This window comes from Cucurbita moschata, unplaced genomic scaffold (assembly GCF_002738365.1).
Source record: "Cucurbita moschata cultivar Rifu unplaced genomic scaffold, Cmos_1.0 Cmo_Scf00001, whole genome shotgun sequence".
Taxonomy (NCBI): Eukaryota; Viridiplantae; Streptophyta; class Magnoliopsida; order Cucurbitales; family Cucurbitaceae; genus Cucurbita; species Cucurbita moschata.
This window is the reverse complement of record NW_019268517.1, coordinates 9,867,036-9,894,952: the sequence shown is the minus strand read 5'-3', so window position 1 is coordinate 9,894,952 and position 27,917 is coordinate 9,867,036. Positions and strand designations below refer to the sequence as shown.

The 27,917-nt window shown below is 38.6% G+C and overlaps 6 protein-coding genes and 3 non-coding genes across 12 annotated transcripts in view; 6 read left to right on the top strand and 3 right to left on the bottom strand.

Moving 5' to 3' along the window:
• Positions 1 to 3,898: 3,898 nt before the first annotated feature.
• On the top strand, positions 3,899 to 6,633 carry LOC111447038 (protein NRT1/ PTR FAMILY 5.6-like). Its single transcript, XM_023086005.1, has 4 exons — positions 3,899 to 4,068; positions 4,353 to 4,570; positions 4,651 to 5,195; positions 5,656 to 6,633. The coding sequence occupies exons 1-4, from the start codon at positions 3,942 to 3,944 to the stop codon at positions 6,533 to 6,535; spliced, it is 1,770 nt and encodes a 589-aa protein (XP_022941773.1). The 5' UTR covers positions 3,899 to 3,941; the 3' UTR covers positions 6,536 to 6,633.
• Positions 6,634 to 7,543: 910 nt separating this feature from the next.
• LOC111441953 (BEL1-like homeodomain protein 9) lies at positions 7,544 to 10,149 on the top strand. 2 transcript variants are annotated; one of them, XM_023079169.1, is made up of 5 exons: positions 7,544 to 8,212; positions 9,118 to 9,233; positions 9,315 to 9,437; positions 9,553 to 9,613; positions 9,690 to 10,149. In XM_023079169.1, exons 1-5 carry the CDS (start codon positions 7,682 to 7,684, stop codon positions 10,053 to 10,055), a joined length of 1,197 nt encoding a protein of 398 aa, XP_022934937.1. In that variant the 5' UTR covers positions 7,544 to 7,681; the 3' UTR covers positions 10,056 to 10,149. The 2 variants fall into 2 exon arrangements, with proteins under 2 accessions (XP_022934937.1, XP_022934929.1); XM_023079161.1 differs by having other exon boundaries at positions 9,118 to 9,437.
• A 1,605-nt stretch (positions 10,150 to 11,754) lies between these two features.
• LOC111441928 (putative receptor protein kinase ZmPK1) lies at positions 11,755 to 14,461 on the bottom strand. The gene has a single exon (XM_023079122.1). It carries the CDS (start codon positions 14,260 to 14,262, stop codon positions 11,866 to 11,868), a length of 2,397 nt encoding a protein of 798 aa, XP_022934890.1. The 5' UTR covers positions 14,263 to 14,461; the 3' UTR covers positions 11,755 to 11,865.
• A 794-nt stretch (positions 14,462 to 15,255) lies between these two features.
• Positions 15,256 to 17,817, bottom strand: LOC111461663 (putative receptor protein kinase ZmPK1). Its single transcript, XM_023105304.1, has one exon. The coding sequence runs from the start codon at positions 17,644 to 17,646 to the stop codon at positions 15,256 to 15,258; it is 2,391 nt and encodes a 796-aa protein (XP_022961072.1). The 5' UTR covers positions 17,647 to 17,817.
• Positions 17,818 to 18,425: 608 nt separating this feature from the next.
• LOC111441938 (serine/threonine-protein kinase ATG1c-like) lies at positions 18,426 to 25,100 on the bottom strand. Of its 3 annotated transcripts, XM_023079133.1 has the most exons (13): positions 24,538 to 25,100; positions 23,780 to 23,900; positions 23,619 to 23,677; positions 23,236 to 23,300; positions 22,812 to 22,905; positions 22,648 to 22,728; positions 22,437 to 22,545; positions 21,743 to 21,815; positions 21,288 to 21,661; positions 20,827 to 21,182; positions 19,784 to 20,078; positions 19,114 to 19,184; positions 18,426 to 18,963 (listed from the first exon to the last, which is right to left on the bottom strand). In XM_023079133.1, the coding sequence occupies exons 1-13, from the start codon at positions 24,778 to 24,780 to the stop codon at positions 18,724 to 18,726; spliced, it is 2,181 nt and encodes a 726-aa protein (XP_022934901.1). In that variant the 5' UTR covers positions 24,781 to 25,100; the 3' UTR covers positions 18,426 to 18,723. The 3 variants fall into 3 exon arrangements, with proteins under 3 accessions (XP_022934901.1, XP_022934910.1, XP_022934918.1); XM_023079142.1 differs by lacking the exons at positions 23,619 to 23,677; positions 23,780 to 23,900; positions 24,538 to 25,100 and adding an exon at positions 23,416 to 23,609; XM_023079150.1 differs by lacking the exons at positions 23,619 to 23,677; positions 23,780 to 23,900; positions 24,538 to 25,100 and adding an exon at positions 23,008 to 23,125.
• Positions 25,101 to 25,701: 601 nt separating this feature from the next.
• On the top strand, positions 25,702 to 25,775 carry TRNAV-CAC. Its single transcript has one exon. It is a non-coding gene; the product is annotated as a tRNA-Val (tRNA).
• A 79-nt stretch (positions 25,776 to 25,854) lies between these two features.
• On the top strand, positions 25,855 to 25,928 carry TRNAV-CAC. Its single transcript has one exon. It is a non-coding gene; the product is annotated as a tRNA-Val (tRNA).
• A 70-nt stretch (positions 25,929 to 25,998) lies between these two features.
• On the top strand, positions 25,999 to 26,072 carry TRNAV-CAC. Its single transcript has one exon. It is a non-coding gene; the product is annotated as a tRNA-Val (tRNA).
• A 135-nt stretch (positions 26,073 to 26,207) lies between these two features.
• LOC111441962 (PRA1 family protein A1-like) overlaps positions 26,208 to 27,917 on the top strand; it is a 4,876-nt gene continuing 3,166 nt past the window's right edge. The window contains exons 1-5 of the mRNA XM_023079183.1: positions 26,208 to 26,576; positions 27,053 to 27,093; positions 27,197 to 27,275; positions 27,639 to 27,725; positions 27,802 to 27,890. Of these exons, the coding sequence (XP_022934951.1) occupies positions 26,419 to 26,576; positions 27,053 to 27,093; positions 27,197 to 27,275; positions 27,639 to 27,725; positions 27,802 to 27,890 (454 nt within the window). The 5' untranslated portion in view covers positions 26,208 to 26,418. The remainder of the gene's footprint in view (positions 26,577 to 27,052; positions 27,094 to 27,196; positions 27,276 to 27,638; positions 27,726 to 27,801; positions 27,891 to 27,917) is intronic.

Here is a 27,917-nt window from a genome sequence, read left to right as displayed (position 1 = left end):
TTTTTTTTTTTTTTTTTTTTGTTTAATTTTACTCTAAAAAGCAACCATCTTCTTTCTTTCTTTTTAATATTTTCCTCTAAAAAGCATTTTATAATTATGAAAACGTTTATCATAAAGTCGTTGTATTATAGTGGTAAGTGCCCTCGTTTGACATGCCAATGACATGGGTTTAATATAAGACAATGAGATTTTTTTTTTTCTTTTTCTTTTTCAACTTGGCTCTAAAAAGCAACCATCTTCTTACCTTCCTTTTAATATTTTCCTCTATAAAGCATTTTATACTTAGATTATTATAAGGTCGTTGTATTATTATAATGGTGAATATCCTCACCTATTGAGAGACCCGTGTTCAATCCCTGGCATTTTTTTTTTCAAAAAAGGACATTATTTTATTAAAATGTTGTTGCAGTACAGTGGTGATTATTCTTACCTCTCACATGAGAGCCCTGAGTTCCATTCCTTTCAACTGCAATGATCAATTTTCATGGCTGCAAACGAGTCGCTGAGAGTTCCATTCCTTTCAACTGCAATGATCAATTTTCATGGCTGCAAACGCGTCGTCTCTCTCGGGAAGAGGTGCCATATATCATATTTTTTTCATCAAGAGTGTAATAGCCATTAACACGAGAATGATTCCCTCCTTTTTGCACGAAGAAAATTTGTCCATTACATAAGATTTGGTTGATGATTTTCTTTTTTAAAATTTTATTTAGAGGGTAGCATGGTGGCCCCAAAATATCATTTTCACCACCCAATGTCAAATAACAATAAATAAATAAAAGTCACTTTTAAATTTTCCATACAATTTATTTGTCTGCCTTTTACACAATTATTCAAAAGCAACCCAATTCAAAATGCTATTTTTTTCACTCTGTTTATTATCATTTGTGAGATATTAGGGTAAGTATTACGCCATTCCAACTCTGATAGACGTCGATTAATTCTCGAGTAAAAAAATTCAATATTCTCTATTTTTTTTAATGTGCGACAGCTTTTCAAATTTGACGATTAATTTTACTACGATTACGACTTGTTAAAATATAGAATCAATTCGAGGGTTTGAAAATGGTTGTTTCATTATCAGAGTGTACTGTAAAGCAAAAGGTGAGACAAGAACATGCAAAGGCTAAAAGACCAGACTTGATTTGGTCGCATAGGTTCTAATTGATCGAAAATAATAATAATAGATATTATGGAGCTCCCACTGAGTTTCGGAAAATGGGTTTACTTTTCTCTTCTTTTAATATAATATAAAGATGGAAATTGAGACGTTAAATTCACATGCCTTAATTTGATTCATGCTGTGTTCTATTGCAACACTCAACAACTATGTAACCCTTTTTTTTTTTTTTTCTTCTTTTGTTATTGGATGCATTCCATGTTGGGATGCCGACGTTGTTGTGTGTGGTATCAAACTCATGGATGGATGGGTATCACCAAAGTGCAACCAAGCTTTTGAAAACAAAATGGTACCAAATCCATTATGTTTGTAAAGTAGATGGTTTGATCCGGATTTAAGCATTAAATAACCTTTATTTTCCACTCAAAATGCATTAGTTTATATGGACCATATGCCAACTTGCATTTTCACCTTAATCATCAAAATTTAGTTGAGTGTTTACTTGCTTTGTGTCATTTAATTTAGCATAGTCATGTTGCAGCAGATGATGCAAGAGAATATATTTAGGCCATCTGATGCTAAATTTATAAAGTCGTGTGAGATCCCACATTGGTTGGAGAGAGGAACGAAACATTTACGTGGAAACCTCTCTCTATTTGATGCATTCTAGAATTGTGAAGTTGATTATGATTCGTAATGGGTTAAAGTGAACAATATTTACTAGTAGTGAGTTTGAGTTGTGTGTCACCGAGGATGTTAGGCCACTATGGGAGTGGTTTCTCTATTTGATGCGTTCTAGAATCATAAAACTGATTATGATACGCAATGAGCTAAAGTGAACCATATTTGCTAGTAGTGGGTTTGAGTTGTGTGAGGCCTCTAACGAGGTGGATTGTGAAATCCCACATCGGTTGGAGAAGGGAACTAGTGTAGAAACTTCACCCTAACATGCAAAAGCGGACAATATTTGCTAGCGGTGGACTTTTTACCAGTTTTATAAAAATTCTTAAATTCAACACACTTATCTTAGGTAAACCATATATTGGATAACTTTCTAAGAATTTTCCGAAAAAACATACAAATGAGGACTTACTCGTAGCTAAAGTGGTCATATAGCAGTGATGCAAGAGAATGCCAGAATCAGAATTCTGTTAAAATGGTAGAGATCGAGTTTTATAATTAGATACAAAATTGAAAAAATCCGCTTAAATAATTATAAACTAATTAAACCTACTTAATGATTCTTATGTGGTTAATTTTATTTGGGTTAAAAAAATAGTTGAAATTAAGAGCATTTTGACCCAAATTCAAAGGATTTTAGGTCACAAGTTTCGTTCCTTCAAGTAATTATAATTGAATTATATGGATTTAACTTAATTCAAACTTATAATTATTGAGTTTATTAGATCACATTTTTTTTATTTTAAATTTGTTATTAAAAGCTATTATTTCTATGGCTTATTTTCAAAGAATGAAAGCCTTGAGATTTTTACTGTCTTCACAATCATCATTAGCCGCCATGAATAAATTGTAATTTTGTTCAAAATAAATCAATAAATGTATTTCATAACTTATCTTAAAATTAAATTTCAATTTAAACCATAATTAAACCCGAGTTTGATAAAATATTAGAAAATCTACAAAATTAAATATTAAATAGAATTAAATTTAGATCCAATATTTACAGCTATATGAACGAAACATTCGGGAAGTGGCTGCCTCACCCCCACATTATTAGTGTTACGAATCACTCACGATTCACAGCGCTGTAATATTATCGCTTTAAGTTGAGGGTAATTTGGTAATTTAAATCTTTTTTTAGATTTTTATAAAGTAAATAAATCAAATCACATTCTAATATATATCTTTTTTTAAATATAATCTAAAAGAAAAGAAAATGATTATACACGAACGGGTTTTTTTCCCAAAACATTTTAGATTCTTTAAGAAAAAAAGAAACATTTTTAATCATTTAAATTCAGTTGCAAAGTGAATGATCCTGAATTTAGTAAGCTAATTGAGTGATTAAGAATAATCTTAATTATTATTCATTAAACTTCAAATCTTAATACTTTTCTTAAATCCTAACCGTTGATTATTTATTATTTCATTAATTAATAATTGAATTACAAAACAATATATATATATATATTTATAAAATATTATAGAGAAGAATATTATTAGGAAAAGGGTGATGTGATTCTTTTATGGAATATAATTTTTATTTTTTTAATCCATTAAAACTCATTTTTCTAATTATATTTACCTACAAACTAAAAAAATAATGTTTTTTGGTGGTCGCATTTTTAAAAAGAATAACTTTTAGAATTCCCATTTTTGTTTTGGTCCCAATTTTTTTTTTATTTACTTTTGAAAAATCTATAACTTTTTATAAGAAAAAAAATACATCGGGATAATCTTGCATAATTTTAATATGTTTATAGGCTGAAATACTAGAGATATTGTTCGTTTTAGCCTAGTATGTATAGCCGTCAGCCTCACGATTCTAAAACGTGCTTGCTAGAGAGAGATTTTTACACTTGTTACATTCTCGAGTCTTTGTTGACACACCTCCTAATGTTACGTATTGCCATATGTTAAAGGAGAAGTTTTTAGACTCTTTCACACTCTTATAAGGAATACGAGAGCCGGGTACGTTTGGTGTAGGGCATGGTCCCCTAGTAATGACAAAAAAATGAACAATATTCCCTTTTCTATGAGAGTAAAAATTTGAGAGAGGCTATTTAAGGGACTCCAAACCCAATCCTTTGTACACAACATTCAAACAATCCCCTTTATTATATTCCCCTGTCTCAAGAACATGAAAACAGAGGCGGAAAACAGAGGAGACGATCAAATTTTGGTTCATGATTCTTCTGTTGATCATAAACGACGGCTTCCGCTCAGAGCTTCCACCGGCGTCTGGAAAGCTTCCCTCTTCATCATCGGTACCCAATTTATAATCTCCATTGTTTTTACTTCAAAGCTTTGCCTTTTCATTCATTATCTTTTTGCTTCTCTTGAGACGAAGAGACAGAGAGAGAGAGAGAGAGAGAGACAGAGAGACAGAGAGAGAGGAGAATCATGTTTCTTTTCTTTAATGTGGCTGTCATCACATAAAGTCCCGACCACACGAGTTCAATCACATGAAAAGTATAAGCTAAAGCTACTATGCCTCTTGTTCTTAACTTTATGAATAATGTTCCATTATTCTTCGTCTTTTTGGTTGCAGCCATTGAGTTCAGTGAGAGGCTGAGTTACTTTGGAATAGCTACGAGTTTGGTTATATATCTCACCAGGGTCATCCGACAAGACCTCAAAACAGCGGCTAGGAATGTTAATTATTGGACTGGCGTCACCACTTTGATGCCTCTGTTTGGCGGCTTCTTGGCCGATGCTTATTTGGGTCGTTTCTCCACTGTTCTCGTTTCAACCATCGTCTACCTCTTCGTAATAATCCTTTTTCACTTCTGGGTTTCATTCAATTTATCATTTTGGTTAAGATTTTTTATCATGTGGGTAAAATGCAGGGGCTGTCTCTGCTGACATTGTCCACTCTTGTACCAAGCTTGAAGGCTTGCGGTAGTGAGCCCTGCGATGAGCCAAGGAAGCTCCATGAAGTCTTGTTCTTCACGGCGATTTACTTAATCTCCGTTGGAACTGGTGGGCACAAACCATCTCTTGAGAGCTTTGGCGCGGACCAGTTCGATGACGATCATGCAGAGGAAAGAAAGCAAAAGATGTCGTTTTTCAATTGGTGGAACTCTGGGCTCTGTGCTGGTGTCATATTTGGAGTGACGTTAATTGTGTATGTTCAAGAACATGTCGGCTGGGGCATGGCTGGTGTGATTCTCACGTCGGTTATGGCAACTTCGCTTGCTATCTTCCTTGTTGGAAGGCCGGTTTATCGGTACAGGGCGCCATTAGGAAGCCCTTTAACTCCTCTGTTGCAGGTTTTAGTGGCTGCTTTTACAAGGAGAAACTTGCCTTATCCCTCTAATTCTGCTCATCTCTATGAAGTTCAAGCTACAGACAAGGTTCATGGGAGGCTCTTGACTCACACAAACAGACTCAAGTAAGACTATATCTCTGTTAGTAACTACTAATCACTTCTCGATATTGTCCATTTTGAGTATAAGCTCGAATGACTTTGTTTTTTTGAGCTTTCCAACTATCCCACCGGGGCCTATGGAGCCCTCAAACAACCTCCTTTTAATCGAAGCTCGACTCTTTCTCTTGAGTCATCGAACAAAGTACACCCTTTGTTCGACACTTGAGTCACTTTTGACTAGAGCCTCATAACTTATTTGTTCGACATTTGAAGATTCTATTAACATGATTAAATTAAGGAAACGATCATAGATTTACAAGTAAACAATACATCTCCATTAATACGAGGTCTTTTGGGAAATCCAAAGCAAACCCACGAGAGCTTATGCTTAAAAGTGGACAATATGAGTGTTGATTTGTAATCGTCCAACTCCGGAAATTCCTAATTTTGAGGAAGTTCTAATGAAGTAGTTGAAAATGTACAGATTTTTGGACAAAGCTGCGATCGTGGGGGAGACAAGCAATTCAGCTGGAAAACAGAGTCCATGGAGGCTTGCAACAGTCACAAGAGTTGAGGAATTGAAGCTTGTTCTAAACATGATCCCAATTTGGATAGCTTCCATACCCTTTGGAATCTGCGTGGCGCAAACTTACACATTCTTCATTAAACAATGCGCAACACTCGACAGAAAAATCGGCAAGACATTTATCATCCCGGCATCCTCCATGTTCTGTCTGGCTGCCGTCGGCATGATCATCTCCGTCGCCATCTACGACAGGCTACTCGTCCCGATCCTCCGCAAAACAACAGGCAACGAGCGAGGCATAACCATTCTCCAAAGGATCGGAATCGGAATGATCTTCTCGTTCATGGCAATGTCGGTGGCCGGCCTCGTCGAGCGAAAACGACTCGGCGTAGTAAAAGGCAGCCCAACAAAAGGGTCGGGGGCGATGAGCGTGTTCTGGCTGGGTCCGCAGTTTTTAATCATTGGAATTGCAGATGGGTTTGCATTGGTGGGGCTGCAAGAGTACTTTTACGATCAAGTTCCTGATTCCATGAGGAGCCTTGGGATAGCATTTTATTTGAGTGTTAATGGGGCTGCTAATTTCGTCAGCAGCTTGTTGATCACGGCGGTGGATCGGATCACCGGTAAGAGCAGCGGCGGGAAGAGTTGGTTTGGGGACAATTTGAACACCAGCCGTTTGGATCATTTCTATTGGCTAATTGCAGGAATTGTGGCCGTTAATCTGTGTTTTTTTGTGTTGTTTGCTCGCCAGTATGCCTATAAATCCGTGCAGAGGACGACGGTGGCTGATTGCTTCGACGGCGACGGCAAAGCCGGAGGCGTAACTTCAGCGGTTTGAAAAATTATTAGCAGCTTTTATAGTTTCTTTTCTTTTTTTTTTTAATATTTGTGTATTTGTAAATTAATGGACATGCATGTAATTTCACTTTATATAATATATATTATATAATTTCCATTATTTAATTAAATGGAAAATTGATGATATAAAAGTGGGTGCTTACGTCAGTTGGATGGTAAGTGAAGTTTAAACTGTAACACCGTTCCGTTCCGTTCCGTCCCCCACAAGCAAAAGATTTTCATATTTCTCTCTCATTAATTACTAAAAAACAAAAATCTGACTCAGATTCAGATTCACAATCATAAGTATCTATTTGCAAAACCCTAATATTTATTAATTCAAAATAATAATAATAATTAAAAAAAATAATACATTAAAAGTCATAGATCTCCCCGATCCAATGATATTGTCCACTTTGAGCATAACCTCCCATGGCTTTGCTTTGAGTTTCCCCAATAGGCTCGTACCAATAGAAATAGTATTCTCCATTTATAAACTTATGATCATTCTCTAAATTAACCAACTTGAGTCTCTCCCAATAATCCTCGACAATCCTCCCTTCGAACAAAGTACACTATAAGCCTCCCCCTGAGGTGTATGGAGCTCTCGAATAGCCTCCCCTTTATCGAGGCTCAACTCCTTTCTCTGGAGCCCTCGAACAAAGTACACCTTGTTCGACACTTTAGTCACTTTTGACTACACCTTCGAAACTCACAATTCTTTGTTCGATATTTGAGGATTCTATTAATATGGTTAAGTTTATGGCATGACTCTGATACCATGTCTAAAAGAAACAAAAAAAACATTTCTTATTGGTCCAATGCCTTTTATAGAAAGGCCAGGTTAAAGGGTATGTATACGAGTCCATCTGATAGGTCTATATGCACATATGTGAACCGTGTGTGCCCACGAATATGTATTGGAGTCTATGAAGTACCAAGTAGGAAACTTTAAATTAATTAATTTATAATTATGAAAAAGAAAACATTAAACCCATGTCAGAAACATCTGCCACGCAGCTTGGTTCATTCATTACCGGCTTTACCCGGTTTCCCTCCGGTGGTTTCCCAAACCCTATCTCCTTAACCCAACACAACCCAGAAATGCAATTCAAACCCAACGAATAATTTGTTGTCTTCTCTTTTCATGGCTGACGGCATTGAATCCTTCGACCATGTCCCTCAACAGAGCCGCCGTGATAAGCTCCGAGAACAACCCGACCGCTCCTCTTTCCTCCCTTTTTACGACCCCTCATTAATTTCCTCCTCCGACATCCTCTCCGCCGCCGCCGCCGCCAACAATCCTCTTTTCCAATTCCACCACCCCTTCTTCGACACACAAATTCCCTCTTCCCTCTTACCCGATTCCAACAACTCTGTTCTCTTAAACCATTGCTACGCCGCCTTCAAGCCCGAACCCCTCTCTTTATCTCTCTCCTCTCACCCCTATCTGAGTACTGTTAATGTTCCTCTTGGACCTTTCACTGGGTACGCTTCCATTTTAAAAGGGTCGAGGTTTTTGAAGCCTGCTCAGCAGTTGTTGGAGGAGCTCTGTGATGTTGTTGGCCTTCAACGGACTCAATCCTCTTCGGCCACTTCCGGCAGTTTGAGTGACTGTGGAGTTGTTCATCATTCCCTTGCTTCTAACAAATCTACCCTTGTTTCCATGCTCGACGAGGTACCATTCAACATTTTTCTTAACCATATTGACTTGAAGTTTGTGAAAATTGGATCCCAACTTACATTGGGTTTTGGGTTTTGATTTAATTTTTAATTACTTCCTGTTTATGGGTAATTTTCTAGTCAGATTTTACGTTGAAATGATGGCATTTAGTATCATTATAATCAATCATGGACCCCAATTAGCACTCTTTGCATGTTCTTGGGAATAAGAAATTAGGGGAAATTAAAATGAATCCTTTGATTAGGGGATGAGTTATTCCTAATAATGTTATATCTAATCTAATCTATCCTCTGCTTTAGTGAAATATGCATTAGATTCGTGTCTGTTCTTAAAGGATTGATGTAGCAGCTTCATCTCACATGAATTCTTCTCTTTTTGAAAAGGTGATTACAGGGAATATATGCATAAATGAGTATTGGCCTTCTAAAGTGTGTCTGACTTAGTTAGTACCCATTGCATGAAGTTCTTCTCTTATGGATATCTTTTTTTTTTCACCATGTCTGGGCATAATGTGCTTAATCAAAGTGATTGAAGGAATCCATTTTCTCTAAACATTTTTACTTTTCTTCCATAAAGGTGTTATGAACATAAATATATTCCTTTTGTTTTTTAAATACTATGATTCATAATGTTTGGAGTCTATTATTATTGGGTTTTTTTGTGGGGTAATTCATTGTGTATTTTCTGTTTATGAGCGTGTGAGATCCCACACATATGTTGGGAGGAGAGAACGGAGCATTCTTTACAAGGGTGTGGAAATCTTTCCCTAAGAGACGCGTCTGGAAGCCCGAAAGGAAAAACCTTGGATTGTTACAATGCATCTAGAGAGGTTTCCACACCCTTATTATGGTCGTTATTTTCATGGAGTGACTTCTGTTTTGTTCGTGGTCATGATCTAGGTTTACCGAAAGTATAAGCAATACTATCTACAAATCGAGGAAGTGATGACATCGTTCGAGTACATCTCCGGGCTCGGGAATGCAGCGCCCTATGCCAACCAAGCTATAAAAGCCATGTACAAGCATTTCCAAAGCTTGAAAAATGTAATTCTTGACCAACTTAAATTCAATAAAAGGATTCATGGTGGTGACTACAGTCAAAGATCGGTTCGAAACCCGGGATTTCTCGACCATCAGCCTGTTTGGCGGCCGCAACGAGGACTACCCGAACAAGCAGTGACGGTTCTTCGTGGTTGGTTGTTCGATCATTTTTTGCATCCGTAAGACCCCCCCTTAACCATATAACCATAGTATTTTGATCCAAGCATAAGAGTAATGGGTTAAATGTTTTGGTTATTGAGGATTTTGTTTGGTATTGTTGTCTGTTTGGGACAGTTATCCTTCTGATACCGACAAGCTTATGTTGGCTAAACAGACTGGTCTGTCTCGTAGTCAGGTCCGCATTACTTTGTCATTTCTAAATATTAATCTTTTGCTCTAAATAATAATAATCATTGTACTCTTTGACACAGGTCTCTAACTGGTTCATTAATGCAAGAGTGAGGCTTTGGAAGCCATTGGTTGAAGAAATATACAATCTTGAAACAAAGCAAACACAGAAGAATTGCCATAGAGAAGAAGATCGAAACGAGCATCCTCCATCGCGAAACGAACCTCATGACGTACCAATGGGGATTCAAGATGAGCCCTTTAACATATGTTACAACTTGTCAAGCCATCCCCATATGGCGAGCAACAACCACAACGGCGGAGTTTCCTTAACTCTTGGCCTTCACCAGAACAATGGCATTGGCGGCTTCCCTGTTGGGTACGTAATGGGTGGACATTTTGGTAGAGATGTTGTCGGAACTCAGCTGTTACATGACTTTGTAGGCTGAAATTCATTGTGTTTGTAAATGGGTTTCCTCTAATTAGCTTCCTTCTCGGAGCTTGAGCTGAATGGAATTAAGATCTGACCCTGTTTTCCTGACAGAAACAGAGTGGAATGAGCGGGCCCACATGTAGTATTGGGCCTTTATTTTGGTCTCTTTAAACAAGACTGTGGGAACCCATGTGTAACGGCCCGACCGTGGCAACCAATGTGTAACGGCCCATATCCACTGCTAGCAGATATTGTGGGAGGTCACAATCCACCCCCTTCGGGGCCCAGCGTCCTTACTGGCCTCTTTGGGCTTTTCCTTTCGGGCTTCCCCTCAAAGTTTTAAAAGTTAGGAGAAGGTTTCCCATCCTTATAAATGGTGGTTTGTTCTCCTCCCCAACCAATGTGGGACATCACACAATGTGTTGTGGGCCGCTGTAATGGCTTGAAAGCCAAGTGGAATAATTTGTTTTTTTTCATGAATAAGGTAAAATGTGAGGGAAAAAAAGTGGTCAAAGAAAGAACAATCTGTGTCCCAAAAAAAAGGGAAGGAAAGCTTGTTCCATCTTGCAATTGGCAAGGGAAGAACAGAACAAACTCATAATTGTGTTACAGCACCTTATCATGTGTTTCTCCTTTATGCACGCTTTTTCTAAAACATATTAATTTCCATTTTAATTTTTATATGCTTTGGAATATATATGTATATATATATACATATATATATATATATATATATATATATATATATATTCAAGGCTATAAATACCCATGAATTTAGCATATGAACATCATCTCCTTCTTCCCCCACTCTCTGCCCCTTGTTTTGGTCTTGGAATTTATTGGGCAAGGATAGGGTAATCTGCATCCTGAGGTTTAGATATTGTTCTTGTCTAGCCCTCGGGTTGCAGATTACCTCTTCCTTGTGGGCAATGTTGGATTTGACAATCAGATTATGAGCTCCCCTGCAAGGTGCGTATGCTGTTTTGGTTCTGGTTTTTAGTGGTTGTATGAAGAGATGGAGATGATTTTTTTATTCAACTGTTGTTATAGGTAAAGTTATACAGAAGTGGTAGCAGAAATGTGTTTGTGTAAAGATTTAAGCTTTGTGGGGAAGCCCTCCAAGGGTGTGTTGATCGGTTTTGAAGCAGTCTGTTGCGTCTTTAAAGATGAGGAACTCCATGGTATCCACATGGAAGGAGATGAAGGTACCACATACATGGGTAATGCAGCCTCCAAACGCTTCGTCCAACCTCTAATTAGCAAAACCTCGAAGTCATTAACATCATCCACACACAAGGAGTTGAGTGGTGAAATTTAAAGCACTATATGAACCTGTTTGATGAAACGTGCAATGGATTGAGAGTCGGAAACTTCGTGTTGATCGAGTGCTTTATAAGCCAAGGCAAGGCCATGGCCCTGGATCACCTCTGCCATGTCTGTTTCGCGGACCACAGCTTTGCCCTCTAACATCTTCAATACCAACCAGCCTGCTGCAAAAGCCTGCTACCATGAACCACTGCGAATTTATAGCCCAATGTCAGAGAAATGAAGTGAATGGTATCATTTGATACTTGGGTTTAATCCCATGGCTGTGCTTTAAGCCCCAAATCATGATATTTCCCTGCTTGCTCTCTGTTCTTTTACACTTTGTTTGCATTAGCAGGAGTTAAATCAATACAGTTGTCACACTAAAATATCTTCTCATAAACACTTACTTTTTGTGTCTAATCTAAACATTATTTCAAAGCTTTGGACGCTTTGATTGGTGGCCTCAGATGTCTCAGATAGGGATGTTCGCGTTTGTGTTGGGAGTTGCACCTCGCAGCTCACACCAATAATGGACGACACGGGGCCAAGGTCCTCGCTGTCACGCATGGTTCTAACCAATGTGAGATTTTACAGTCCAGAGCTAAGAAGTTGTGTTCTACAACTTTACTCATCGCAGGCCTCAAATTTCGATCTTCTTTAACACATAGTAAACCAACTCGTACCAACGTCTCAATCTTCAGCCTATCCTGCCTCTCCGCAAGCCTTGGATCGATCACATCTTCAATCTTCCCTTGTTCTATGCTCTCCATCATCCACCTCACCAGATGGAATTTTGATGCACATTTGCCGCTCACAAGCTCCAGCAAGACGATGCCAAAGCTGTAAACATCAGCCTTCGCATCTATTTTCTGGTCCATCATCCATTCTGGCGCTAAGTACCCTCTCGTTCCTCTCACCCTCGAGAAGCCACTTTCCTTAATTTCTCCAAAAAGCTTCGACATTCCAAAATCAGCCACTCTCGCCTCCAAACCCTCGTCGAGGAGTATGTTTTGAGGCTTCACGTCGCAGTGAAGAACCCATTCCAGACATTCTTCATGCAAATAGGATAACCCCTTTGCTGTCCCGACAGCAATGTCGTACCTCTGCTCCAATCCTAATGTTTCTGATGAATCCGAGAATAGCAATTTGTCCAGTGACCCATTTTTCACGAACTCATAAACTAACATCTTGTGGTGTTTCTCAGCGCAAAAACCCCACAATTTCACTAAGTTCTTGTGGTTTATCTTTCCGATGATGCTCACCTCTGCCCAGAACTCTGCTTCTCCTTGTAAAACGCCTTCCAGTCTCTTCACTGCCACGGCCCTTCCATCGTCCAATTCTCCTTTGTAAACGGTTCCAAACCCTCCTTTTCCGATCACTTGCTCGAAGTTTCTCGTCGCCCGATTCATTTCTGCGTATGTGAATCGTTTGAATCCCACGGCTAAAACAATGTAACCCATGTTAACCAACTCTTCATTAACTCGCTTCTGGAACACATTCCACCACCCAAATCCTATAAAAATGAACTCAATGAACCCAACAACACCTACAAATCCAATCATTAATCCCATGTATCGAAACTTAGCTTTGTTTTCTGCATATACTTGTGTGGTTGGAACGAGTTCTGAAACAGAGCATTTCAAATCTCCTCCTTTCATCTCTGCTACTCTGTTTTCTTTTGGAATCTTGATATGCATTAGAATAATGCTATCAGGTTTTAAATTCCCATTACGAAGAGCTCCTTTAGGAAAGCATTGTCCAAATCCTTCCATTGAGTATCCAAATCCCAAACATTGACAGTTCTTGAGACATGAATTCCTACATGTCTCAACAGAGACACCTCTGGTGTAACCCACCAAGTCATAGCCATAATAATCCGTACGAGGAAGATGCATGAAATCCAAATTCTGGGAATCACAGCTCAGATTGAAAGAAGGTTTGCAGCCTTTACTCCAATCTGAAGCATCGTTTCTAGTGAAACCAGGAGGACATGTGCAAGTGGGTAATGGATTGTATGAACAAATTCCAAATTCTCCACATAACCCATGAACCAAACAAGCATCTAGTTGACCCATTGGAAGCCATGATATGTTCCAAGTGCCAGTTGATTCAACAAGGCTATACAATCTCAAAACTCCGTCGTAATCCATTGTTAATCTCCTTTTCGGACCGAACCCATAATCCGTAGCATTGAAATTCAAGTTGTCAGTGGATTCAAACCTTCCCATGTCATTTAAAATTGCTACTCTGGAGCTGTTATACCGAGTTCGACCATTTTCAAACACACTCCTACCAGGATCAGGCCAGTAGATACTCGAGAGCGAAGGGCTATTATAAATGAGATTTAGAACATTGTCGTCGTTGAATTTCAAGAAATAGAACCCAGATAGGTAAGTACCTGGATTTCTCATTGAAACCAGAGTGGAATTCTTGAGAAATTGTTGCTGTGGAAGCAGAGTATCTGTTGGGGAATCGAAGCTCTGCCAAATAAACCCTTCGTTTTGGTTCATCAGCACAAGATTTCCATTCTCAAGAAGCCGAAGCTCAACTTGTTCTGTAGTGATTGTGTTTGAAGACCATGTGAGGGAGCCATCTGCATCGGTGAGTATCAGATTTCCGTTGGCTTTGAGGATCAATTTGGATTGGTGTCCGTTGACTGGGTTGTCTCTGTTTGCCATCCAAACGACAGTTTTGTCGGCGCTTTTTGCGAACCAAATTGAATAGCAGAAGGAATTGTTGCCGACCTTGTAAAACCCAGATGAAAAGGTTCCATCTGGGGAAGTTAGGAATTGAGTCTGGTCTTCGACGGCTATGGATCCTCCCTGAGTTAGCCTCTGGAGTTGTGGTGGAGTTGGTTCAGCCGGAGCCGAGAACGGTGAAAGAAGAAGGTAAAATAGAAGGGCGGAGACGAACATTATGAGGTTGGAGAATTTTGAACACAAAAACTTGCAGAAATGGTGGCCTTTGTAAGAGAGTTTGGTACCAATTTAGAAGTTTTGGAATGTATTCATGTAACAACTTAGTCTTCCTTTTTGGGTCAATGGCCGATGGGAAGAAGCAATATTAGACTTCATTGGTGGAGTAGATAGCAAGTTATCTCCGCTTTAACACTTGCACTTCTGCTGCGCCCAAATCTACCGGTGGCTGATATTGTCAATCTTCAAGGGAAAGCCTATCAACCCATCTTTAGGCTTGTCCAATGGGCTTAAAACGCATCTCCTTTCTTGTAAGGGTCCAAGTCTACCGGTAGCAAATATTGTTCTCTTTGAGGGAAAGCCCATCTTTAAGTTTGCCTGATGGGCTTAAAACGCATCTCCTTTCCTGTAAGGGCCCAAGTCAACCAGTAGCAGATATTGTCATTTTTAAAGGAAAGCTCATCTTTAGGCTTGCCCGATGGGCTTAAAACGCATCTCCTTTCCTATAAGGGCCCAAGTTCACCCGTAGCAGATATTGTCCTCTATGAGGGAAAGTCCATCTTCGGGCTTACCCGATGGGCTTAAAACGCATCTTTTAGAGTTATATAGCAAAACCGGCACTCGTCCGAATACTATCCTCCATGGGCTTTCCCTTAAAGTTTTGGGCTTCCCCATTACGCGTATACTAAGGAAAAGTTTCCACATTTCGTTCTCCTCCCCAATCAATGCGGGATTGTGCAATCTCACATTTACCACGACATTAGATCTCACATAGGCCAATAGAATAATATCCAATAGACATAGACATGCACATTATTGATATAGGTAACGAAACCTTTCTTAGTCATATATTCTTAAGATAGTTCAAACTTGATCTCGGTCATCTCCATTCATTGATGTACTCATGTAATCAAAAGATAAATAATTAAAATTAATTCGAAATTAAGATTCAAATCCTCTTAATTAGAAAGAAATACAAACTATACAAATTTCTTAATCATAAACATCTCCATGAACGTCTGGTTCTTCTGGTTCTTCGCAGCATGCAAGAAGCTCAACAATTGTACTCATCACAGGCCTCAAGTTCCGATCTTCACGTACACATTGAAGACCCACTTTCAGCAACACCTTCATCTTCTTCATTTGATCCTCCTCCACATTCAATCTCTGATCCACCACCTTACCAACCTCACCATCCTCAACGTTCTTCATTATCCACTTCACTAAATCCACGCATCCCCCGTCGTCGCCCGTGGTGGACGATCGAAAACTAGAAGCATTCTTCCCAGTAACAAGCTCTAAAAGAACAACTCCATAGCTATAAACATCGGCCTTTGCATCAATCTTAAGGTTCATCATCCATTCGGGAGCCAAATAGCCTCGCGTCCCACGCACCTTCGAGAACCCACTTTCATTAATCTCTCGAAAAAGCTTCGACATCCCAAAATCCGCAACCTTCGCCTCCAAGCCCTCGTCAAGAAGTATATTCTGTGGCTTGATATCACAATGAAGAATCCATTCAAGACATTCTTCGTGTAAATACGATAAACCCTTTGCTGTTCCGACGGCGATTTCGTATCTTTGATCCAAATTTAAGGAACAAGATGAGAATAAATGTTTGTCCAATGACCCATTTCTTACATACTCATAAACTAACATCTTGTGGTGTTTTTCGGCGCAAAAACCCCATAATTTCACTAAGTTTTTGTGATTGATCTTCCCGATTATGCTCACCTCTGCCCAGAACTCTGCATCTCCTTGTAAAACACCTTCTAATCTCTTCACCCCCACGATCCTTCCATCGTCCAATTCGCCCTTGTAAACAGTCCCAAACCCACCTTTGCCTATCTCTTGCTTGAAATTTTTGGTAGCTCTCTTCAATTCATCGTATGAAAATCTTTTAAACCCCATAGCTAAGACGACATAACCCATATTAACCAATTCTTCACGAACCCTCTTACGGAAAATGAACCACCAACCAAACCCAACAAACACAACCTCACTCACCCCAATAGCCACCACCACACCAATCAATAGCCCCATGTATTCAAATTTACTACCTTTCCCCCCTTCCATGTGAGTGTTCATAACAAGCTCTGTTTCCATTGAGCAATTCAATTCATTAGAATATGTGTCCATTGTAGATTTCACCATAGCCTTCGGCACCTTCAAGAACATCTTCACCGCAAGATCCGGCTTTCGATACCCATTTCGAAGAGCACTTTTGGGATAACACTGCCCCGAGCCATCAAGTGCATAGCCAAATCCAGAGCACTCGCAGCTACTAAGGCAAATATTCCTACACACTTCAATGGAAACGTGCTGCGCGTAACTCCAATCATAGCCGAAGTAATCCGTGTTAGGCAATTGAATGAAATCCACTTCCTTGGACATTGACTCACACGTCAAATTCATTAATGGCTTACACCCTTTAGTCCAATCTGATGAATCGGCTCTGTTAAAACCAGGGGGACAAGAACATGATGGAAATGGGTTGTATTCACAAATGCCATAATCTCCACACAACCCATGAACCATACAAGCATCAACACGCCCATCAGGAACCCAGGTGATCTTCCAAGCTCCAGTGGCTTCATCCAGGCTATACAATCTCAAAATCCCATCATAATCCATCGTTAATCTCCTTTTTGGACCAAACCCATAATCCGTAGCGTTAAATTTGAATCTATCACTCGATTGAAACCCACCCATTTCGTCTAGAATTGCAATTCTTGAGCTATTGTAAGGAGTTCGGCCATTTTCGAAGACAAGCACCATTGTGTAAGGCCAATAGACACTAGAGAGGGAAGGGCCATTATAAATGAGATTCAGCACGTTATCGTCGTTGAATTTGAAGTAATAAAAGCCCGATAGATATGTTCGTTGAGTTCTCATTGATATCAAAGTTGATGACTTGAGAAATCGTTGCCCTGGAAGCAGAGTATCAGTAGGGAAATCAAAGCTTTGCCAAATGAAATGTTGTGATTGGTTCATCAGTACGAGGTTTCCTGTTTCGAGTAGTCGGAGTTCGATTTCGCCGTCGGAGACTGTGTCGGTGGACCAAACGACAGTGCCGTCGGCGTCGGTCAAAACCAAATTGGAATCGGCGTTGAGGGTTAATCGAGATTGCTCTCCGTTCACCGGTTTGTCTCTGTTAGCCATCCATACAAGTGTTTTATTGAAGCTATTAGTGAACCATATTGAGTAGCAATAGGAGTTGTTGCCAACGCGATAAAACCCAGAAGAAAAGGTTCCATTTGGGGAAATTAGGAAGTGGTTGGCGTTCTCCACCGCCATGTAGTCGCCGGAAGTCAGCCTCTGCAACGCCATTACCGGCGGAGGAGGCCAAACAGAGAAGAAAGCAAGAAGTAGAGGAATCAACATCTTGAGCAGTTTACAGTAAGCTAAGTTTTGGAATGGAATTTATAAGAATTGAGAATTTAATTTAATTTTTGTGGGTCAATAACTGGAAGGAAACGGCAAGAGCTTAGGCGATGAATGGTAAAAAATGGCTGCCTTTTCCAAAAATGTCACATTTGGAAGGATCTTCACTGGAGCTTCATCATTAAATATTAGGGTTCTTGACTTTGAACATTTCATGGCATTTCCCTTTTTAATTCGAATAATATATTAATTAACTGAGTTATATTTATGCTAATACTAAGTATCGATAATGCCTTTAAATGAGATTCATATTAAAAAATAGTCAAATTTTCATTTGAAAGGGATGCAAAAGAAATTATAATTCATAAAGTTGAAGTCAATAATGAATAATGAATAGATGATAAATAAAATTAGAATGTTCATTTAATATGAAATAGGAATTGATTGGAATTAATATTCAAATCATCCCAGTTGGAATTGAAATTCTCATTGAAAGAGATACAATTTTCGACTTTATACTTTTCATTTTTAAATATATTAGTAAAACGACCGTGAATTGTATTCTTGAGAAAATTTATTAATAACATTTTAATACGAATATCATATATGATATATATATACATGTGAGATCCCATATCGGAGAGAACGAAGCATTCCTTTACAAGTGTAGAAATTTCTCTCTAACAAAAACGTTTTAAAATTGCTAGGTTGACCATTAAGGGTAGATATTTGAACGGTAGCATACAAATTTTTTTTAAAAAAATTAAATGATGCAACAGTTAGTCCCTCGAAATTATATATAAAAATGGTTGAAATTGTTATGTACCTGAGGACTGAAAGTTGGTTCAACTTGAGCGAGAGATGAAATGAATGCGAACTCCATGCTTTATGGCGCTAATACAAGAGAGTAAAGAGCGTTGCGTTACAGTCCTGCAGAGATGCAATCACCCCAAGGTACACAGCCACTTACGCCTTCCCCTCTATTACTCAAAGAATAGTTAAACTGTACAAAGAAATGATTTTATATACTGCTCATTTCTGAACAGAATACAAAAACAAAAAAATTGGCCTCTTAGTTCAGGGAGGACTTTGTTGATTCTCGCACTTCAAAAGAGCCAACCGTTGAGATCTCAAGTAGCCTTGCCTGTTACTAAGAATATCGACGTAGCTTCGCAACCGGTATCGGTCAGAATTTGTTAGAGAAAATGGCGGGTTTAGAATGAGGGATGGTGCTTCCACGAGAAGGAAAACCAGTAATTGTGCAGCTTTTGAATACAAGCCAGCTGCACTTTCCATTTCACCCATGAGCTCCTCAACCTGTGCCAGTCGTCATATTACATCCAGAAATCAGTCAATCAATATCCCATGGAACATGATGATGATATCAGGGTAGAAATGCTTTTTGATGTTCTATACAGATGATACCAAATTCAGGCAAATTAGGAAACTAATAATATAAGTACTCACGCCTCCATGCCTTCCAAAAGCTAGAGCGGATTGAAACACTGTCTCTATTGCATCTGGCATTTCGGTATTACCTGCAACCATGCGTGCATCAGCAAATGGAGAACTTGTCTCTCCCGATCTAACTATTGTATATGCTTGCAATATTAAGATCAATAAAAAGAAAAAAAATGTAACAGATTGGTGACAAATCGAGTATGCGGGGACAAGACTGTTGCACAAACATGACTCGGATCTATGCCATTATATTCCAACTAGTACTAAAAGGCACACATTGCTCTTGGCATCTCCACACTGGAAGGCTGCCGCTGATATGTAAGCTTTTCGTTTTAGTTCAACAAGTGAGTGTGAGAGATTTGAATGACTAACCTCTTGGTTGACGGCACATGCTTTATGCCAGTAACCTATCCTCGGCTTGGCAATATGTATTCTGTTTTTTTAAGACTGACTTTTATGGTTATGTGGTTATTTTAGGTTTTGGGGTTGGCATTTCAATTTCAGGAATGGGGCCTTTTGCAGCACACTTTTATAGTTGAATTTGGGTGTTCTCTAGCTTGGTATGGTATTTTCATGTCCAAATTTCGGATCAGCAAACTAAAAGGGCGGAAAATGAATTATAATCCTACACGACTCTTTCGGTATAAGTTGGAAAATTTCACAATCAAAAACTTACCGGGCTCAACAACCTTGGCAAGTTCTTCAGCATATTCAACTTCCCGAAGAAATTCCCTCTCAACTTGAGTGGAAATATCCACTGGCTGAAGTGAGTCAACCATAAGCGGAGATCCCTTCCCAAGAGAACTTCCTTGTTTCTTGCGGAGGCTTCTCCTACTTTCTGCAGAGCCTTGGCCTGGACTTCCCTCTAAAGCTGAAGCAGCCTGTGTGTGGCATATGTCCAGAGCTTTTTTCCAGATTGCAAGAATAACAAGCTGAATTGAGAATGCTTCAAGCTGTCTACCTGCAGTGATCTTTTAAAATAAATATGACACTGTAAGTTTCTTATGCCATATGTAGTCCTTTTAATTAGATTTTAGTATTACAAAATACAAGGTAACTGCACATATAGGGACATCCAACAAAGACCAAAAAAAAAAAAAAGCATTTGAATACTAATCCAACAATAGTGCAAGGATAAAAGTACTTTGCTCATATCATAAATAAGGAACAGAATAATATCTTTCTATTCTTTTAACCATCGAAACCTAACATGCATGGAATTATAAGAATGAAACAGAGGCACTTGACGTAAGAAACTATACATGGAAATTTTTGTTAGACACCTAGACCTGGGAGAATCATGATATGTTGTACTTCTCACAATTTTGTATTGGAGTCCCACTTCGGTTGGTTAATTAAAGGGAAGATCCTAGGTACCGAAGTAAAGTCACTATCTCTATTAGCATGAGGCCTTTTAGGAAAACCAAAAGTAAAGTCATAAGAGCTTATGCTCAAAGTGGACAATATCATACCAACGTGGAGGTCCGTTGTTCCTATTAGCGGTATCAGAGTCATGTGCTTATCTTAACTTAGTCATGTTAATAGAATCTCAAGTATCGAACAAAAAAGTTGTGAGCCTCGAAAATAATATATCTCAGATACTCAGAAATCTTATTTCTCTCCCCACACCCTCCAAACAGAAAAGAGAACAGCCCACAGATTTTATTACTGGATGGTAAAAGAAAGCATTTAGCTTTTACCAGCAGAAAATCGACTTACCTTCTCTTTTACTAATTCTGTAATAGTAGATGCAGACTGCTGCAATGACTTGATTCTTGCCGTGCAGTTTGCAGATGGCTGTTCCAAAGTATCTTCCATATCCAATGACCCCGGAGCAGAGCTTTGACTTCCCAAGCTTCCCATACGAGAGCTGCTACTGGCAGCTTTACGAATGATAGGCATTGGTGCAGTCAATGCAGCACCTAAACTTACGGATGGTTGAGTAGGACTCTGTGATTTGCAAGATGAAAGGATTGGCTTGGAAGCACTTGCTAAGGAAGATGAGGCATAATCATCCATAGAGGGTCCAGATACAAGAACATAATCTTGATCAATCAACTCCAGTGAATCCGCAACTATGATTCCGGAAATAAAATTTAAGGGGAAAAATACAATAGTAAGACATTCTGGTTCTAGACAGCAAAATCCCAAAGGCAGATGGAAAACAATATACTTCATACCTCTAGGCCGAGTATTAACTGATTGTGGGTTTGCAGACCTTAAACCGGCATTCAGACTTCTATCAGAGAGTATATTTCTTCCCTGAACACGAGTATCCAATAGGGGATTAGTAATCTCCCTTTTATCTGGAAGGCTACTGTATCTGGAAGTACTATCTCTGGTCCCTCTATCAACCTTTTTATCAGGGGAAAATCCATAAGTAGACTTCATTGAAGACCTCCTCCTTACAAAGGACGGACTTCCCTCAGGACCACTGGAATCATCGTCTAGAGAGAAAGGTAGATAATCATCTTGTGAATTTTCCTCCATGCTACCAGCATGATCAGATTCTGAAAATGGAAATCCATCCACTAATCTTGATGACCTCTTACTTCTGTATGCATATGGGTTGAAATTCTATTATTTTGATAGCATAAACATTGATTGACAAAAACTGAAATCGCTGCTTATTTACCCCAACAATTCATCTGGTTGATTAGCACACAGAAAGGGGTGATTAAAAAATTCTTCAAATGTCAATCGCTCCACTGCATATAAAATGACAATGAACAGAAAAGAATGAAAATGAGAAGAAATCCTGCGAAGTTAATAGGAGCTTAGCATAAACATTGGCAAGTAATACAACATGTAAGAATGTAATTTCATCAGGTCAATGAACAAACAAATAAAAGTAACACCCGTGCAACTGGTGTTTCAAGAAGATCGCACATTCCCTTGCCATATAACATAAATCAAGAAATGTCTACTAGGATACCAAAAAGCTGGTCATTGGAAGGTATTGCAGCCAATAGAAGAGTGAGAATTCAGGCCAGCAACTTGAGCACATAAGAGTAGCATTCACATCATAATCTATTTCATTTGTACGGAAAGATAGATATTTCTTATTGTCAAATAGCTTTACCTGAAGCCATTTTTAACTGCCAATTAAGATACAATCAAGCTGAATTAAATTCCACCTCTTACATACTACTTATAGCGAACCAGAAGGTCAGAAGTTGCTAAAGTAGAAATAGAGGCATCTGATATCAAGGTACAGTTAGTTCATCGTACTAAAGCACTCATTCATTCTTCAAATGGAAAACCTCAAGATGTGACAATGCATGCAAAAAAAAAATTTCAAGAATTAAGCTTCCAAGCACGTTCTCTACCTGGATTTCGACGTAGTAATTTCCTGCACAAATCCTTGCATTCAAAACTCAAGTCATTAATATCTGAAGGGAAATGTAATTTTGTTGATTTGACAATGTTCTGGAGCAACTGTCAAATTCATAATAAAAATATAGTAGGTTAGGTGATGGTGTTCGAATATTACAAAAGCACTCTAGGCATGAAACAAAGAAAATATAAAACTAACTGTACCTGTATTTGGTTGTTTCCTGTGAATGGAGTTCTTCCTGTTACAAACTGAAATAATATAGCACCAACACTCCAGAGATCTGCCTGCGTATTCAGTTCAAGGTTAATATAATGAAGTTTGATTTCATATTACAATTCCAAAAAGTATGCAAGCATACAGACATTACCTTGGCATCATACTTCTGGAGTTGCATGATCTCTGGAGCCATGTAAAGTGGTGAGCCGCACAAGGTTTCTGCAAGACCTCTAGGTTGCAGAGATCTAGCAAAACAAATTGGAGAATATAAAGCTTGAATGAAGGGATTATAGGAGAATCATTTGACATGGCGATAATAAGTTCCAATGGGGGAAAACTTTCATTACCAATCACAAACTTAAGCACCAACATTAGTTTAAGCTAGAATCTTTATCTTGATGCCTAGTGAAGTACTTCTCTGGTGAGACCGATAACAGATATCACAACTATCTTTCTGTTGCTCTTCTGAATGTAAATATGAACAGTACAAGGACATGACATCATTCCATTTCACGATATGAAAATAAAGATTCAATATATCTGTAAAGGGTAAATGCGGGGAGAATCCATTCTACCTTGCAAATCCAAAATCAGCAATCTTCAAAACTGAATTGTCGCCACTTGTAGAAAGCAGGAGATTCTACCCAAAAGAAAAACAAGCCACGAGAAAAATGGAATAATTAAAAAGCATAATCAGCCCATCAGAAATCTAAAAGCGCGATGAATATTTATTAAGAAACAAAACTTTGACATACAATGTTGGACATTTGGCCATAACAAACATCATTCGTCCTCTTATTCAATATAGAAAAACCATCAAGCACATTCGACATGGCTAGCTTGATGTTGTTATCTTGCTAGCTGATGTACGTTTGCCCAATGGAACTTAAAAATGGAGTTTATTAAACAGCACTTGAAAAATGAGATATAACCAAGTGATTGGACTATGAATCAAAACCTGTGGCTTAAGATCTCTGTGAATAAGATTGTTGTCACGAAGGACTTTTAAGCCGGCCGCTGCCATTCACAATAATATCAATTACTATACTTCAAGAAAAATATATCCAAATTGCAAAAATCCCAAGACCCCTCACCCCCCAAAAAAAGGTTAAAGCATACCAAGCTGCTGCAAGAAGCGCTTAGCAATTGCTTCCGGGATTCTTCCATGGCGCTGCTGAATGTAAAAAGAAAGGTCACCACCTCTGCAGTACTCCAGTACCAGATGTATCTTCCCGGGAACCTGGATGGAGGTAAATGTCTCAACAAAAGCAGGAAGAAACTAGATATTTCTCTCAAGCTCTGTCCTTCACCTAATGAAGATATTGGAAGGCTAACAAAATCACCAATTCCTATGAATTCCATTCACAACACCTCCCCCGAATAACAAATTAGAAAAGAAAAAAACTAATGTTCGACCTAAAAGATTGCATGTCTGGTGCAACGGATTCCCATGGAGCGGAAAAATAATATAAACTTCCTATAAATGAGTGCACCCATTCGACCCTTCAGACCTTGTTGCCTACACCAAATACACCCAACCTAAAAATTGTTTCGTATAATACCTATTAAGCGAGGAAGCTCAAAAAGTTGAAAAAAGAAAACAGTATGTAAGATCTTTCCAAGGGTTTATGATTAATAGTGTACGCCGGAAGCTTCCAAAAATTCTCATCAACCATTCCTTCTATTTCAGCCGTTAATTTAAATTTGAACCCCAAACGCGACGAACCTTTCTCAGGACAATGTGCTCAGAAGATTTTAACCTCAACAAAAAAAAACCAAAAAATCGAGAACAATTGCACAATACAACATAAACTTCTCTACTCCATCTAAAATTCTCTAAGCATCGACGCATATAACTTCAAGAACTAAACACTGACCTCTACGATATCGTGCAATCGGATGATATTAGGATGATTAATCTTCTTCAAGATAAAGATCTCAGACATAAGACTATCCTGCAATTTCTTACTGAGCCGGCTCATGGAAATTTCCTTGATGGCCACCTCCGTTCCATGAACTCTATGTCTCGCATGCCATACCACCGAGAATGAACCGGACCCAATTTGCCGACCAACCAGATAATCCGCCACCACCCGAGTTCCCCCCGTCGAATGAGCCATTCGACCGAAGCCCTAGGAAACTCAAATCGCAATACTCGAGACCGGAACAAAACCCCTCCAACCACCGAAGTTGCAGCTTGAAGATGAAATTTGAAGAACCGCACACGGATTTATTTCCAAGTGGATCAAATCAAATCAAAATTCGCAGTTTCAAATTAAACGTGGAGCTGGAGCAAGATAGAGATATGGGGGGTTGATGCAGGCTTTGATTAAAGCATGAGCAAACGGATAATCGCGATTAACTTGGCTTTGTAATTAACGCGGGATTTGAAATTTTTTAATCGCTCATCATTACTGATATCAGCGAGTTCCTCGATTTGATGGTGCCTTTCTTAATTTCTCCATTTAACTAAAAGACAAGGTTTGGAGCAGCCTATATATATAAACACGCCAATTATAGCCTACAAGCAGCTCCATTGTAAAACTGGTATGCTCTATCAATCGAACGGCATAGAGGACTGATACATGAATCGGATGGCATCCTACCGTTTATCGTGTTTGCCTACTTTTAATTACTGTAAGCTCAAATATCTTTTCTTTCGCTCTACTTTTAAATTATCTTCTTGTTACTTTGGTGCATTTTTTCCATTTAAAATATTAATATTGAATGATAAATGATATATATATATATATATATATATATACATCAACAATAGGTAACCAATCAAATACTAACCCTATATAAATTAAAATTGTTCGAGTGAAATACTTTTTATTTTTTAATGGTTCAAAACATACGTGTGTATAAACACTTAAATTATTTTATTTTTTTACATAAATGAAATTGAAATAAGCAAATTTTTTGTTTTTATGGGTTATTGTAACACGGTGGTAGTGTTTTAAATGGTCTGGATGGTGTGGTTGGTCATCACGTTAATTTTCTATTAATTAATTTAGTATCTCAGAGAATTTTAACAAGCCGTCTGGGTGGTGTAGTTGGTTATCACGCTAGTCTCACACACTAGAGGTCCCCGGTTCGAACCTGGGCTCAGACACAATTGACTTTTGAAATTTTTGTTTTAATATGTATTTCCTTAAAAGCATTTTTAATACCTGAGAGAATTCAAGCAGATTGTCTGGGTGGTGTAGTTGGTTATCACGCTAGTCTCACACACTAGAGGTCCCCGGTTCGAACCCGGGCTCAGACACAATTGATTTGCCGTTTTTAATATCTATTTGGTTTTTGTAATTTTTAGCCCAGAGCATATTAAACAAATCTTCTGGGTGGTGTAGTTGGTCATCACGCTAGTCTCACACACTAGAGGTCCCCGGTTCGAACCCGGGCTCAGACATTTTTTTTGTATTTTATTTTTGGCGCGCCTGGTTTATGTGGCTTACAATTTCTTAGCCTGGTGGGTTTCACCGGCTCTCCTTAAAAAAAAAAAAAAAAAAAAAAAAAAAAAAAGAAAGAAAGAGGAAACCGAAATGCAAAGCGATTTCTTCCCGATCTTTTAATCACAGTCCAAATTAGAATCGCCTTCTCAATATAGTCAAGGCTCGAGACATTTCAGAGCCCACAACTTTCCTTCGTTTCCTTTCTTCTCCTCCGACCCCTTGCTTTCCTTTTAGGGTTTACGCGCTCAATTCCAACTCACAACCAGATCGTCTTCTCAATTCCATTAGTTTAGATTGTCAGCCATGGATTGGGGCAACGTTACTGCAGAGGATCTGATCGACGCGCTTCGAGAGGTTGATTGGTCATCGCCTCCTCGACCTATCTCCGAGTTCTTCTCTAGATTCACGGTCCCCCGATCTTCCGCCAAGTGGAACAGCCGCCTCAAATGCAATCTCTATTAGTATGATTACTCTTTCCTTCAATTTATTCGAGTTACTGTATCTTTTTCTATTCTTAGCCACATTTTTTTTTTCTGAGAGTCATGATTGTTTGAGTGAGAAAGATTTACACATTGCGTAGTGCTTCTAATTGTAGCGCCCTCCATATCGGTTTAGTTCGGTTTCATGAATCGAGTCCATACGGAGCTATTCGCTTTGGAAGCGAAATGGAATTTGATTACGCGGCTGCTTGATTTAGTTAATTTGCTAGTTAATCAAACATGCCGAAATCTATATCTGCATTGCCCATTTTATTTCTTTCAGTTTTCCTAGGAAATCGTGTCGTGAGTAATGCGTGACCAAAATAGTCGATCATGGCCTGTTTTAATTTACTTGTTAGACAAACATGCTGAAACCTATATTATGTTATTTCATTTTGTTGCTATGCAGTGCCTCGTTCACCCTACTAATTTGGAATCTTATTTTCTTGCATTTGCAGTTACCGAACAAACTACTTCATTATGATTGTTTTCATTCTTGGTGAGTGTGTAAACTGTCATATTTCTGCATTATATGCATACATTTCTTCTTATTGTTTAAAAATATGTACAGTTTTCCCTTAACTGTGGATTGTTGATTACAGCCCTGGGTTTTCTACGAAGGCCTCTTGCTATTGTTGCTGCTTTTCTCACAGCACTCAGCATCGCTTTTCTGAATGACAGGTGAGCTGATGGCCTGATATACACACTGCAGATGATAATTAATATCATTAGCCTTTCTTGTGATGGGACTGTCGTTTATTATTTCGCCTCAAGTTTCCTCACATGGGATTGCATATATTTATTCTTCGGTGTTGTTTTCATCAAAATACCTTTCTTTGCGAAACTTGTTATCCAGGGAATCAGGATTTATACGTACAATTTTTTTGCCAACGTATTATGATACTCTTTGTACCAGTTGATCAAGGAGTCGTGTGCCAAAATGTAGATAATATTGTGACGTGCATGGATTCTTTATTTTAACTCCATGTGAAGTTCGTTGTGACTGCCATATTTTTCTTCAAACATAATTTTTTTTTACCACAGTTTTGCAGGCACATTTAGTGAAAAAGTAACCAGAACTGTTAGACAATTCTCTCCACATTTGGCTGCAAAGATGAGACCTCCTCTCACGTAGGTATCTTCATCAATTTCCATGAATGCAACAAGCCATGACTTTTGATTTCATATTTCTTACATAATCTTTCAGGCCTGTTATCCGTGGACGCCCATCAGCTAAAAGAGCAATATACATATGTGGACGTCCTCGATGGGTTTTTGTCTTGATGTTCTCTTCTGGTAAAAAAAAAAAAAAAAAAAAAAAAA

Coding starts and splice junctions, on each gene's coding strand:
- LOC111447038 (XM_023086005.1), top strand. CDS start 3,942: ATGAAAACAGAGGCGGAAAACAGAGGAGACGATCAAATTTTGGTTCAT. Junction 4,069..4,352: donor AGCTTCCCTCTTCATCATCG/GTACCCAATTTA, acceptor TTTTGGTTGCAG/CCATTGAGTTCAGTGAGAGG. Junction 5,196..5,655: donor ACTCACACAAACAGACTCAA/GTAAGACTATAT, acceptor GAAAATGTACAG/ATTTTTGGACAAAGCTGCGA.
- LOC111441953 (XM_023079161.1), top strand. CDS start 7,682: ATGGCTGACGGCATTGAATCCTTCGACCATGTCCCTCAACAGAGCCGC. Junction 9,438..9,552: donor TTCGATCATTTTTTGCATCC/GTAAGACCCCCC, acceptor TGTTTGGGACAG/TTATCCTTCTGATACCGACA. Junction 9,614..9,689: donor CTGGTCTGTCTCGTAGTCAG/GTCCGCATTACT, acceptor TCTTTGACACAG/GTCTCTAACTGGTTCATTAA.
- LOC111441928 (XM_023079122.1), bottom strand. CDS start 14,262: ATGTTCGTCTCCGCCCTTCTATTTTACCTTCTTCTTTCACCGTTCTCG.
- LOC111461663 (XM_023105304.1), bottom strand. CDS start 17,646: ATGTTGATTCCTCTACTTCTTGCTTTCTTCTCTGTTTGGCCTCCTCCG.
- LOC111441938 (XM_023079133.1), bottom strand. CDS start 24,780: ATGGCTCATTCGACGGGGGGAACTCGGGTGGTGGCGGATTATCTGGTT. Junction 22,729..22,811: donor TCCAGAAGTATGATGCCAAG/GTAATGTCTGTA, acceptor CTGAATACGCAG/GCAGATCTCTGGAGTGTTGG. Junction 19,185..19,783: donor TGCCAAGGTTGTTGAGCCCG/GTAAGTTTTTGA, acceptor GCATGGTTGCAG/GTAATACCGAAATGCCAGAT.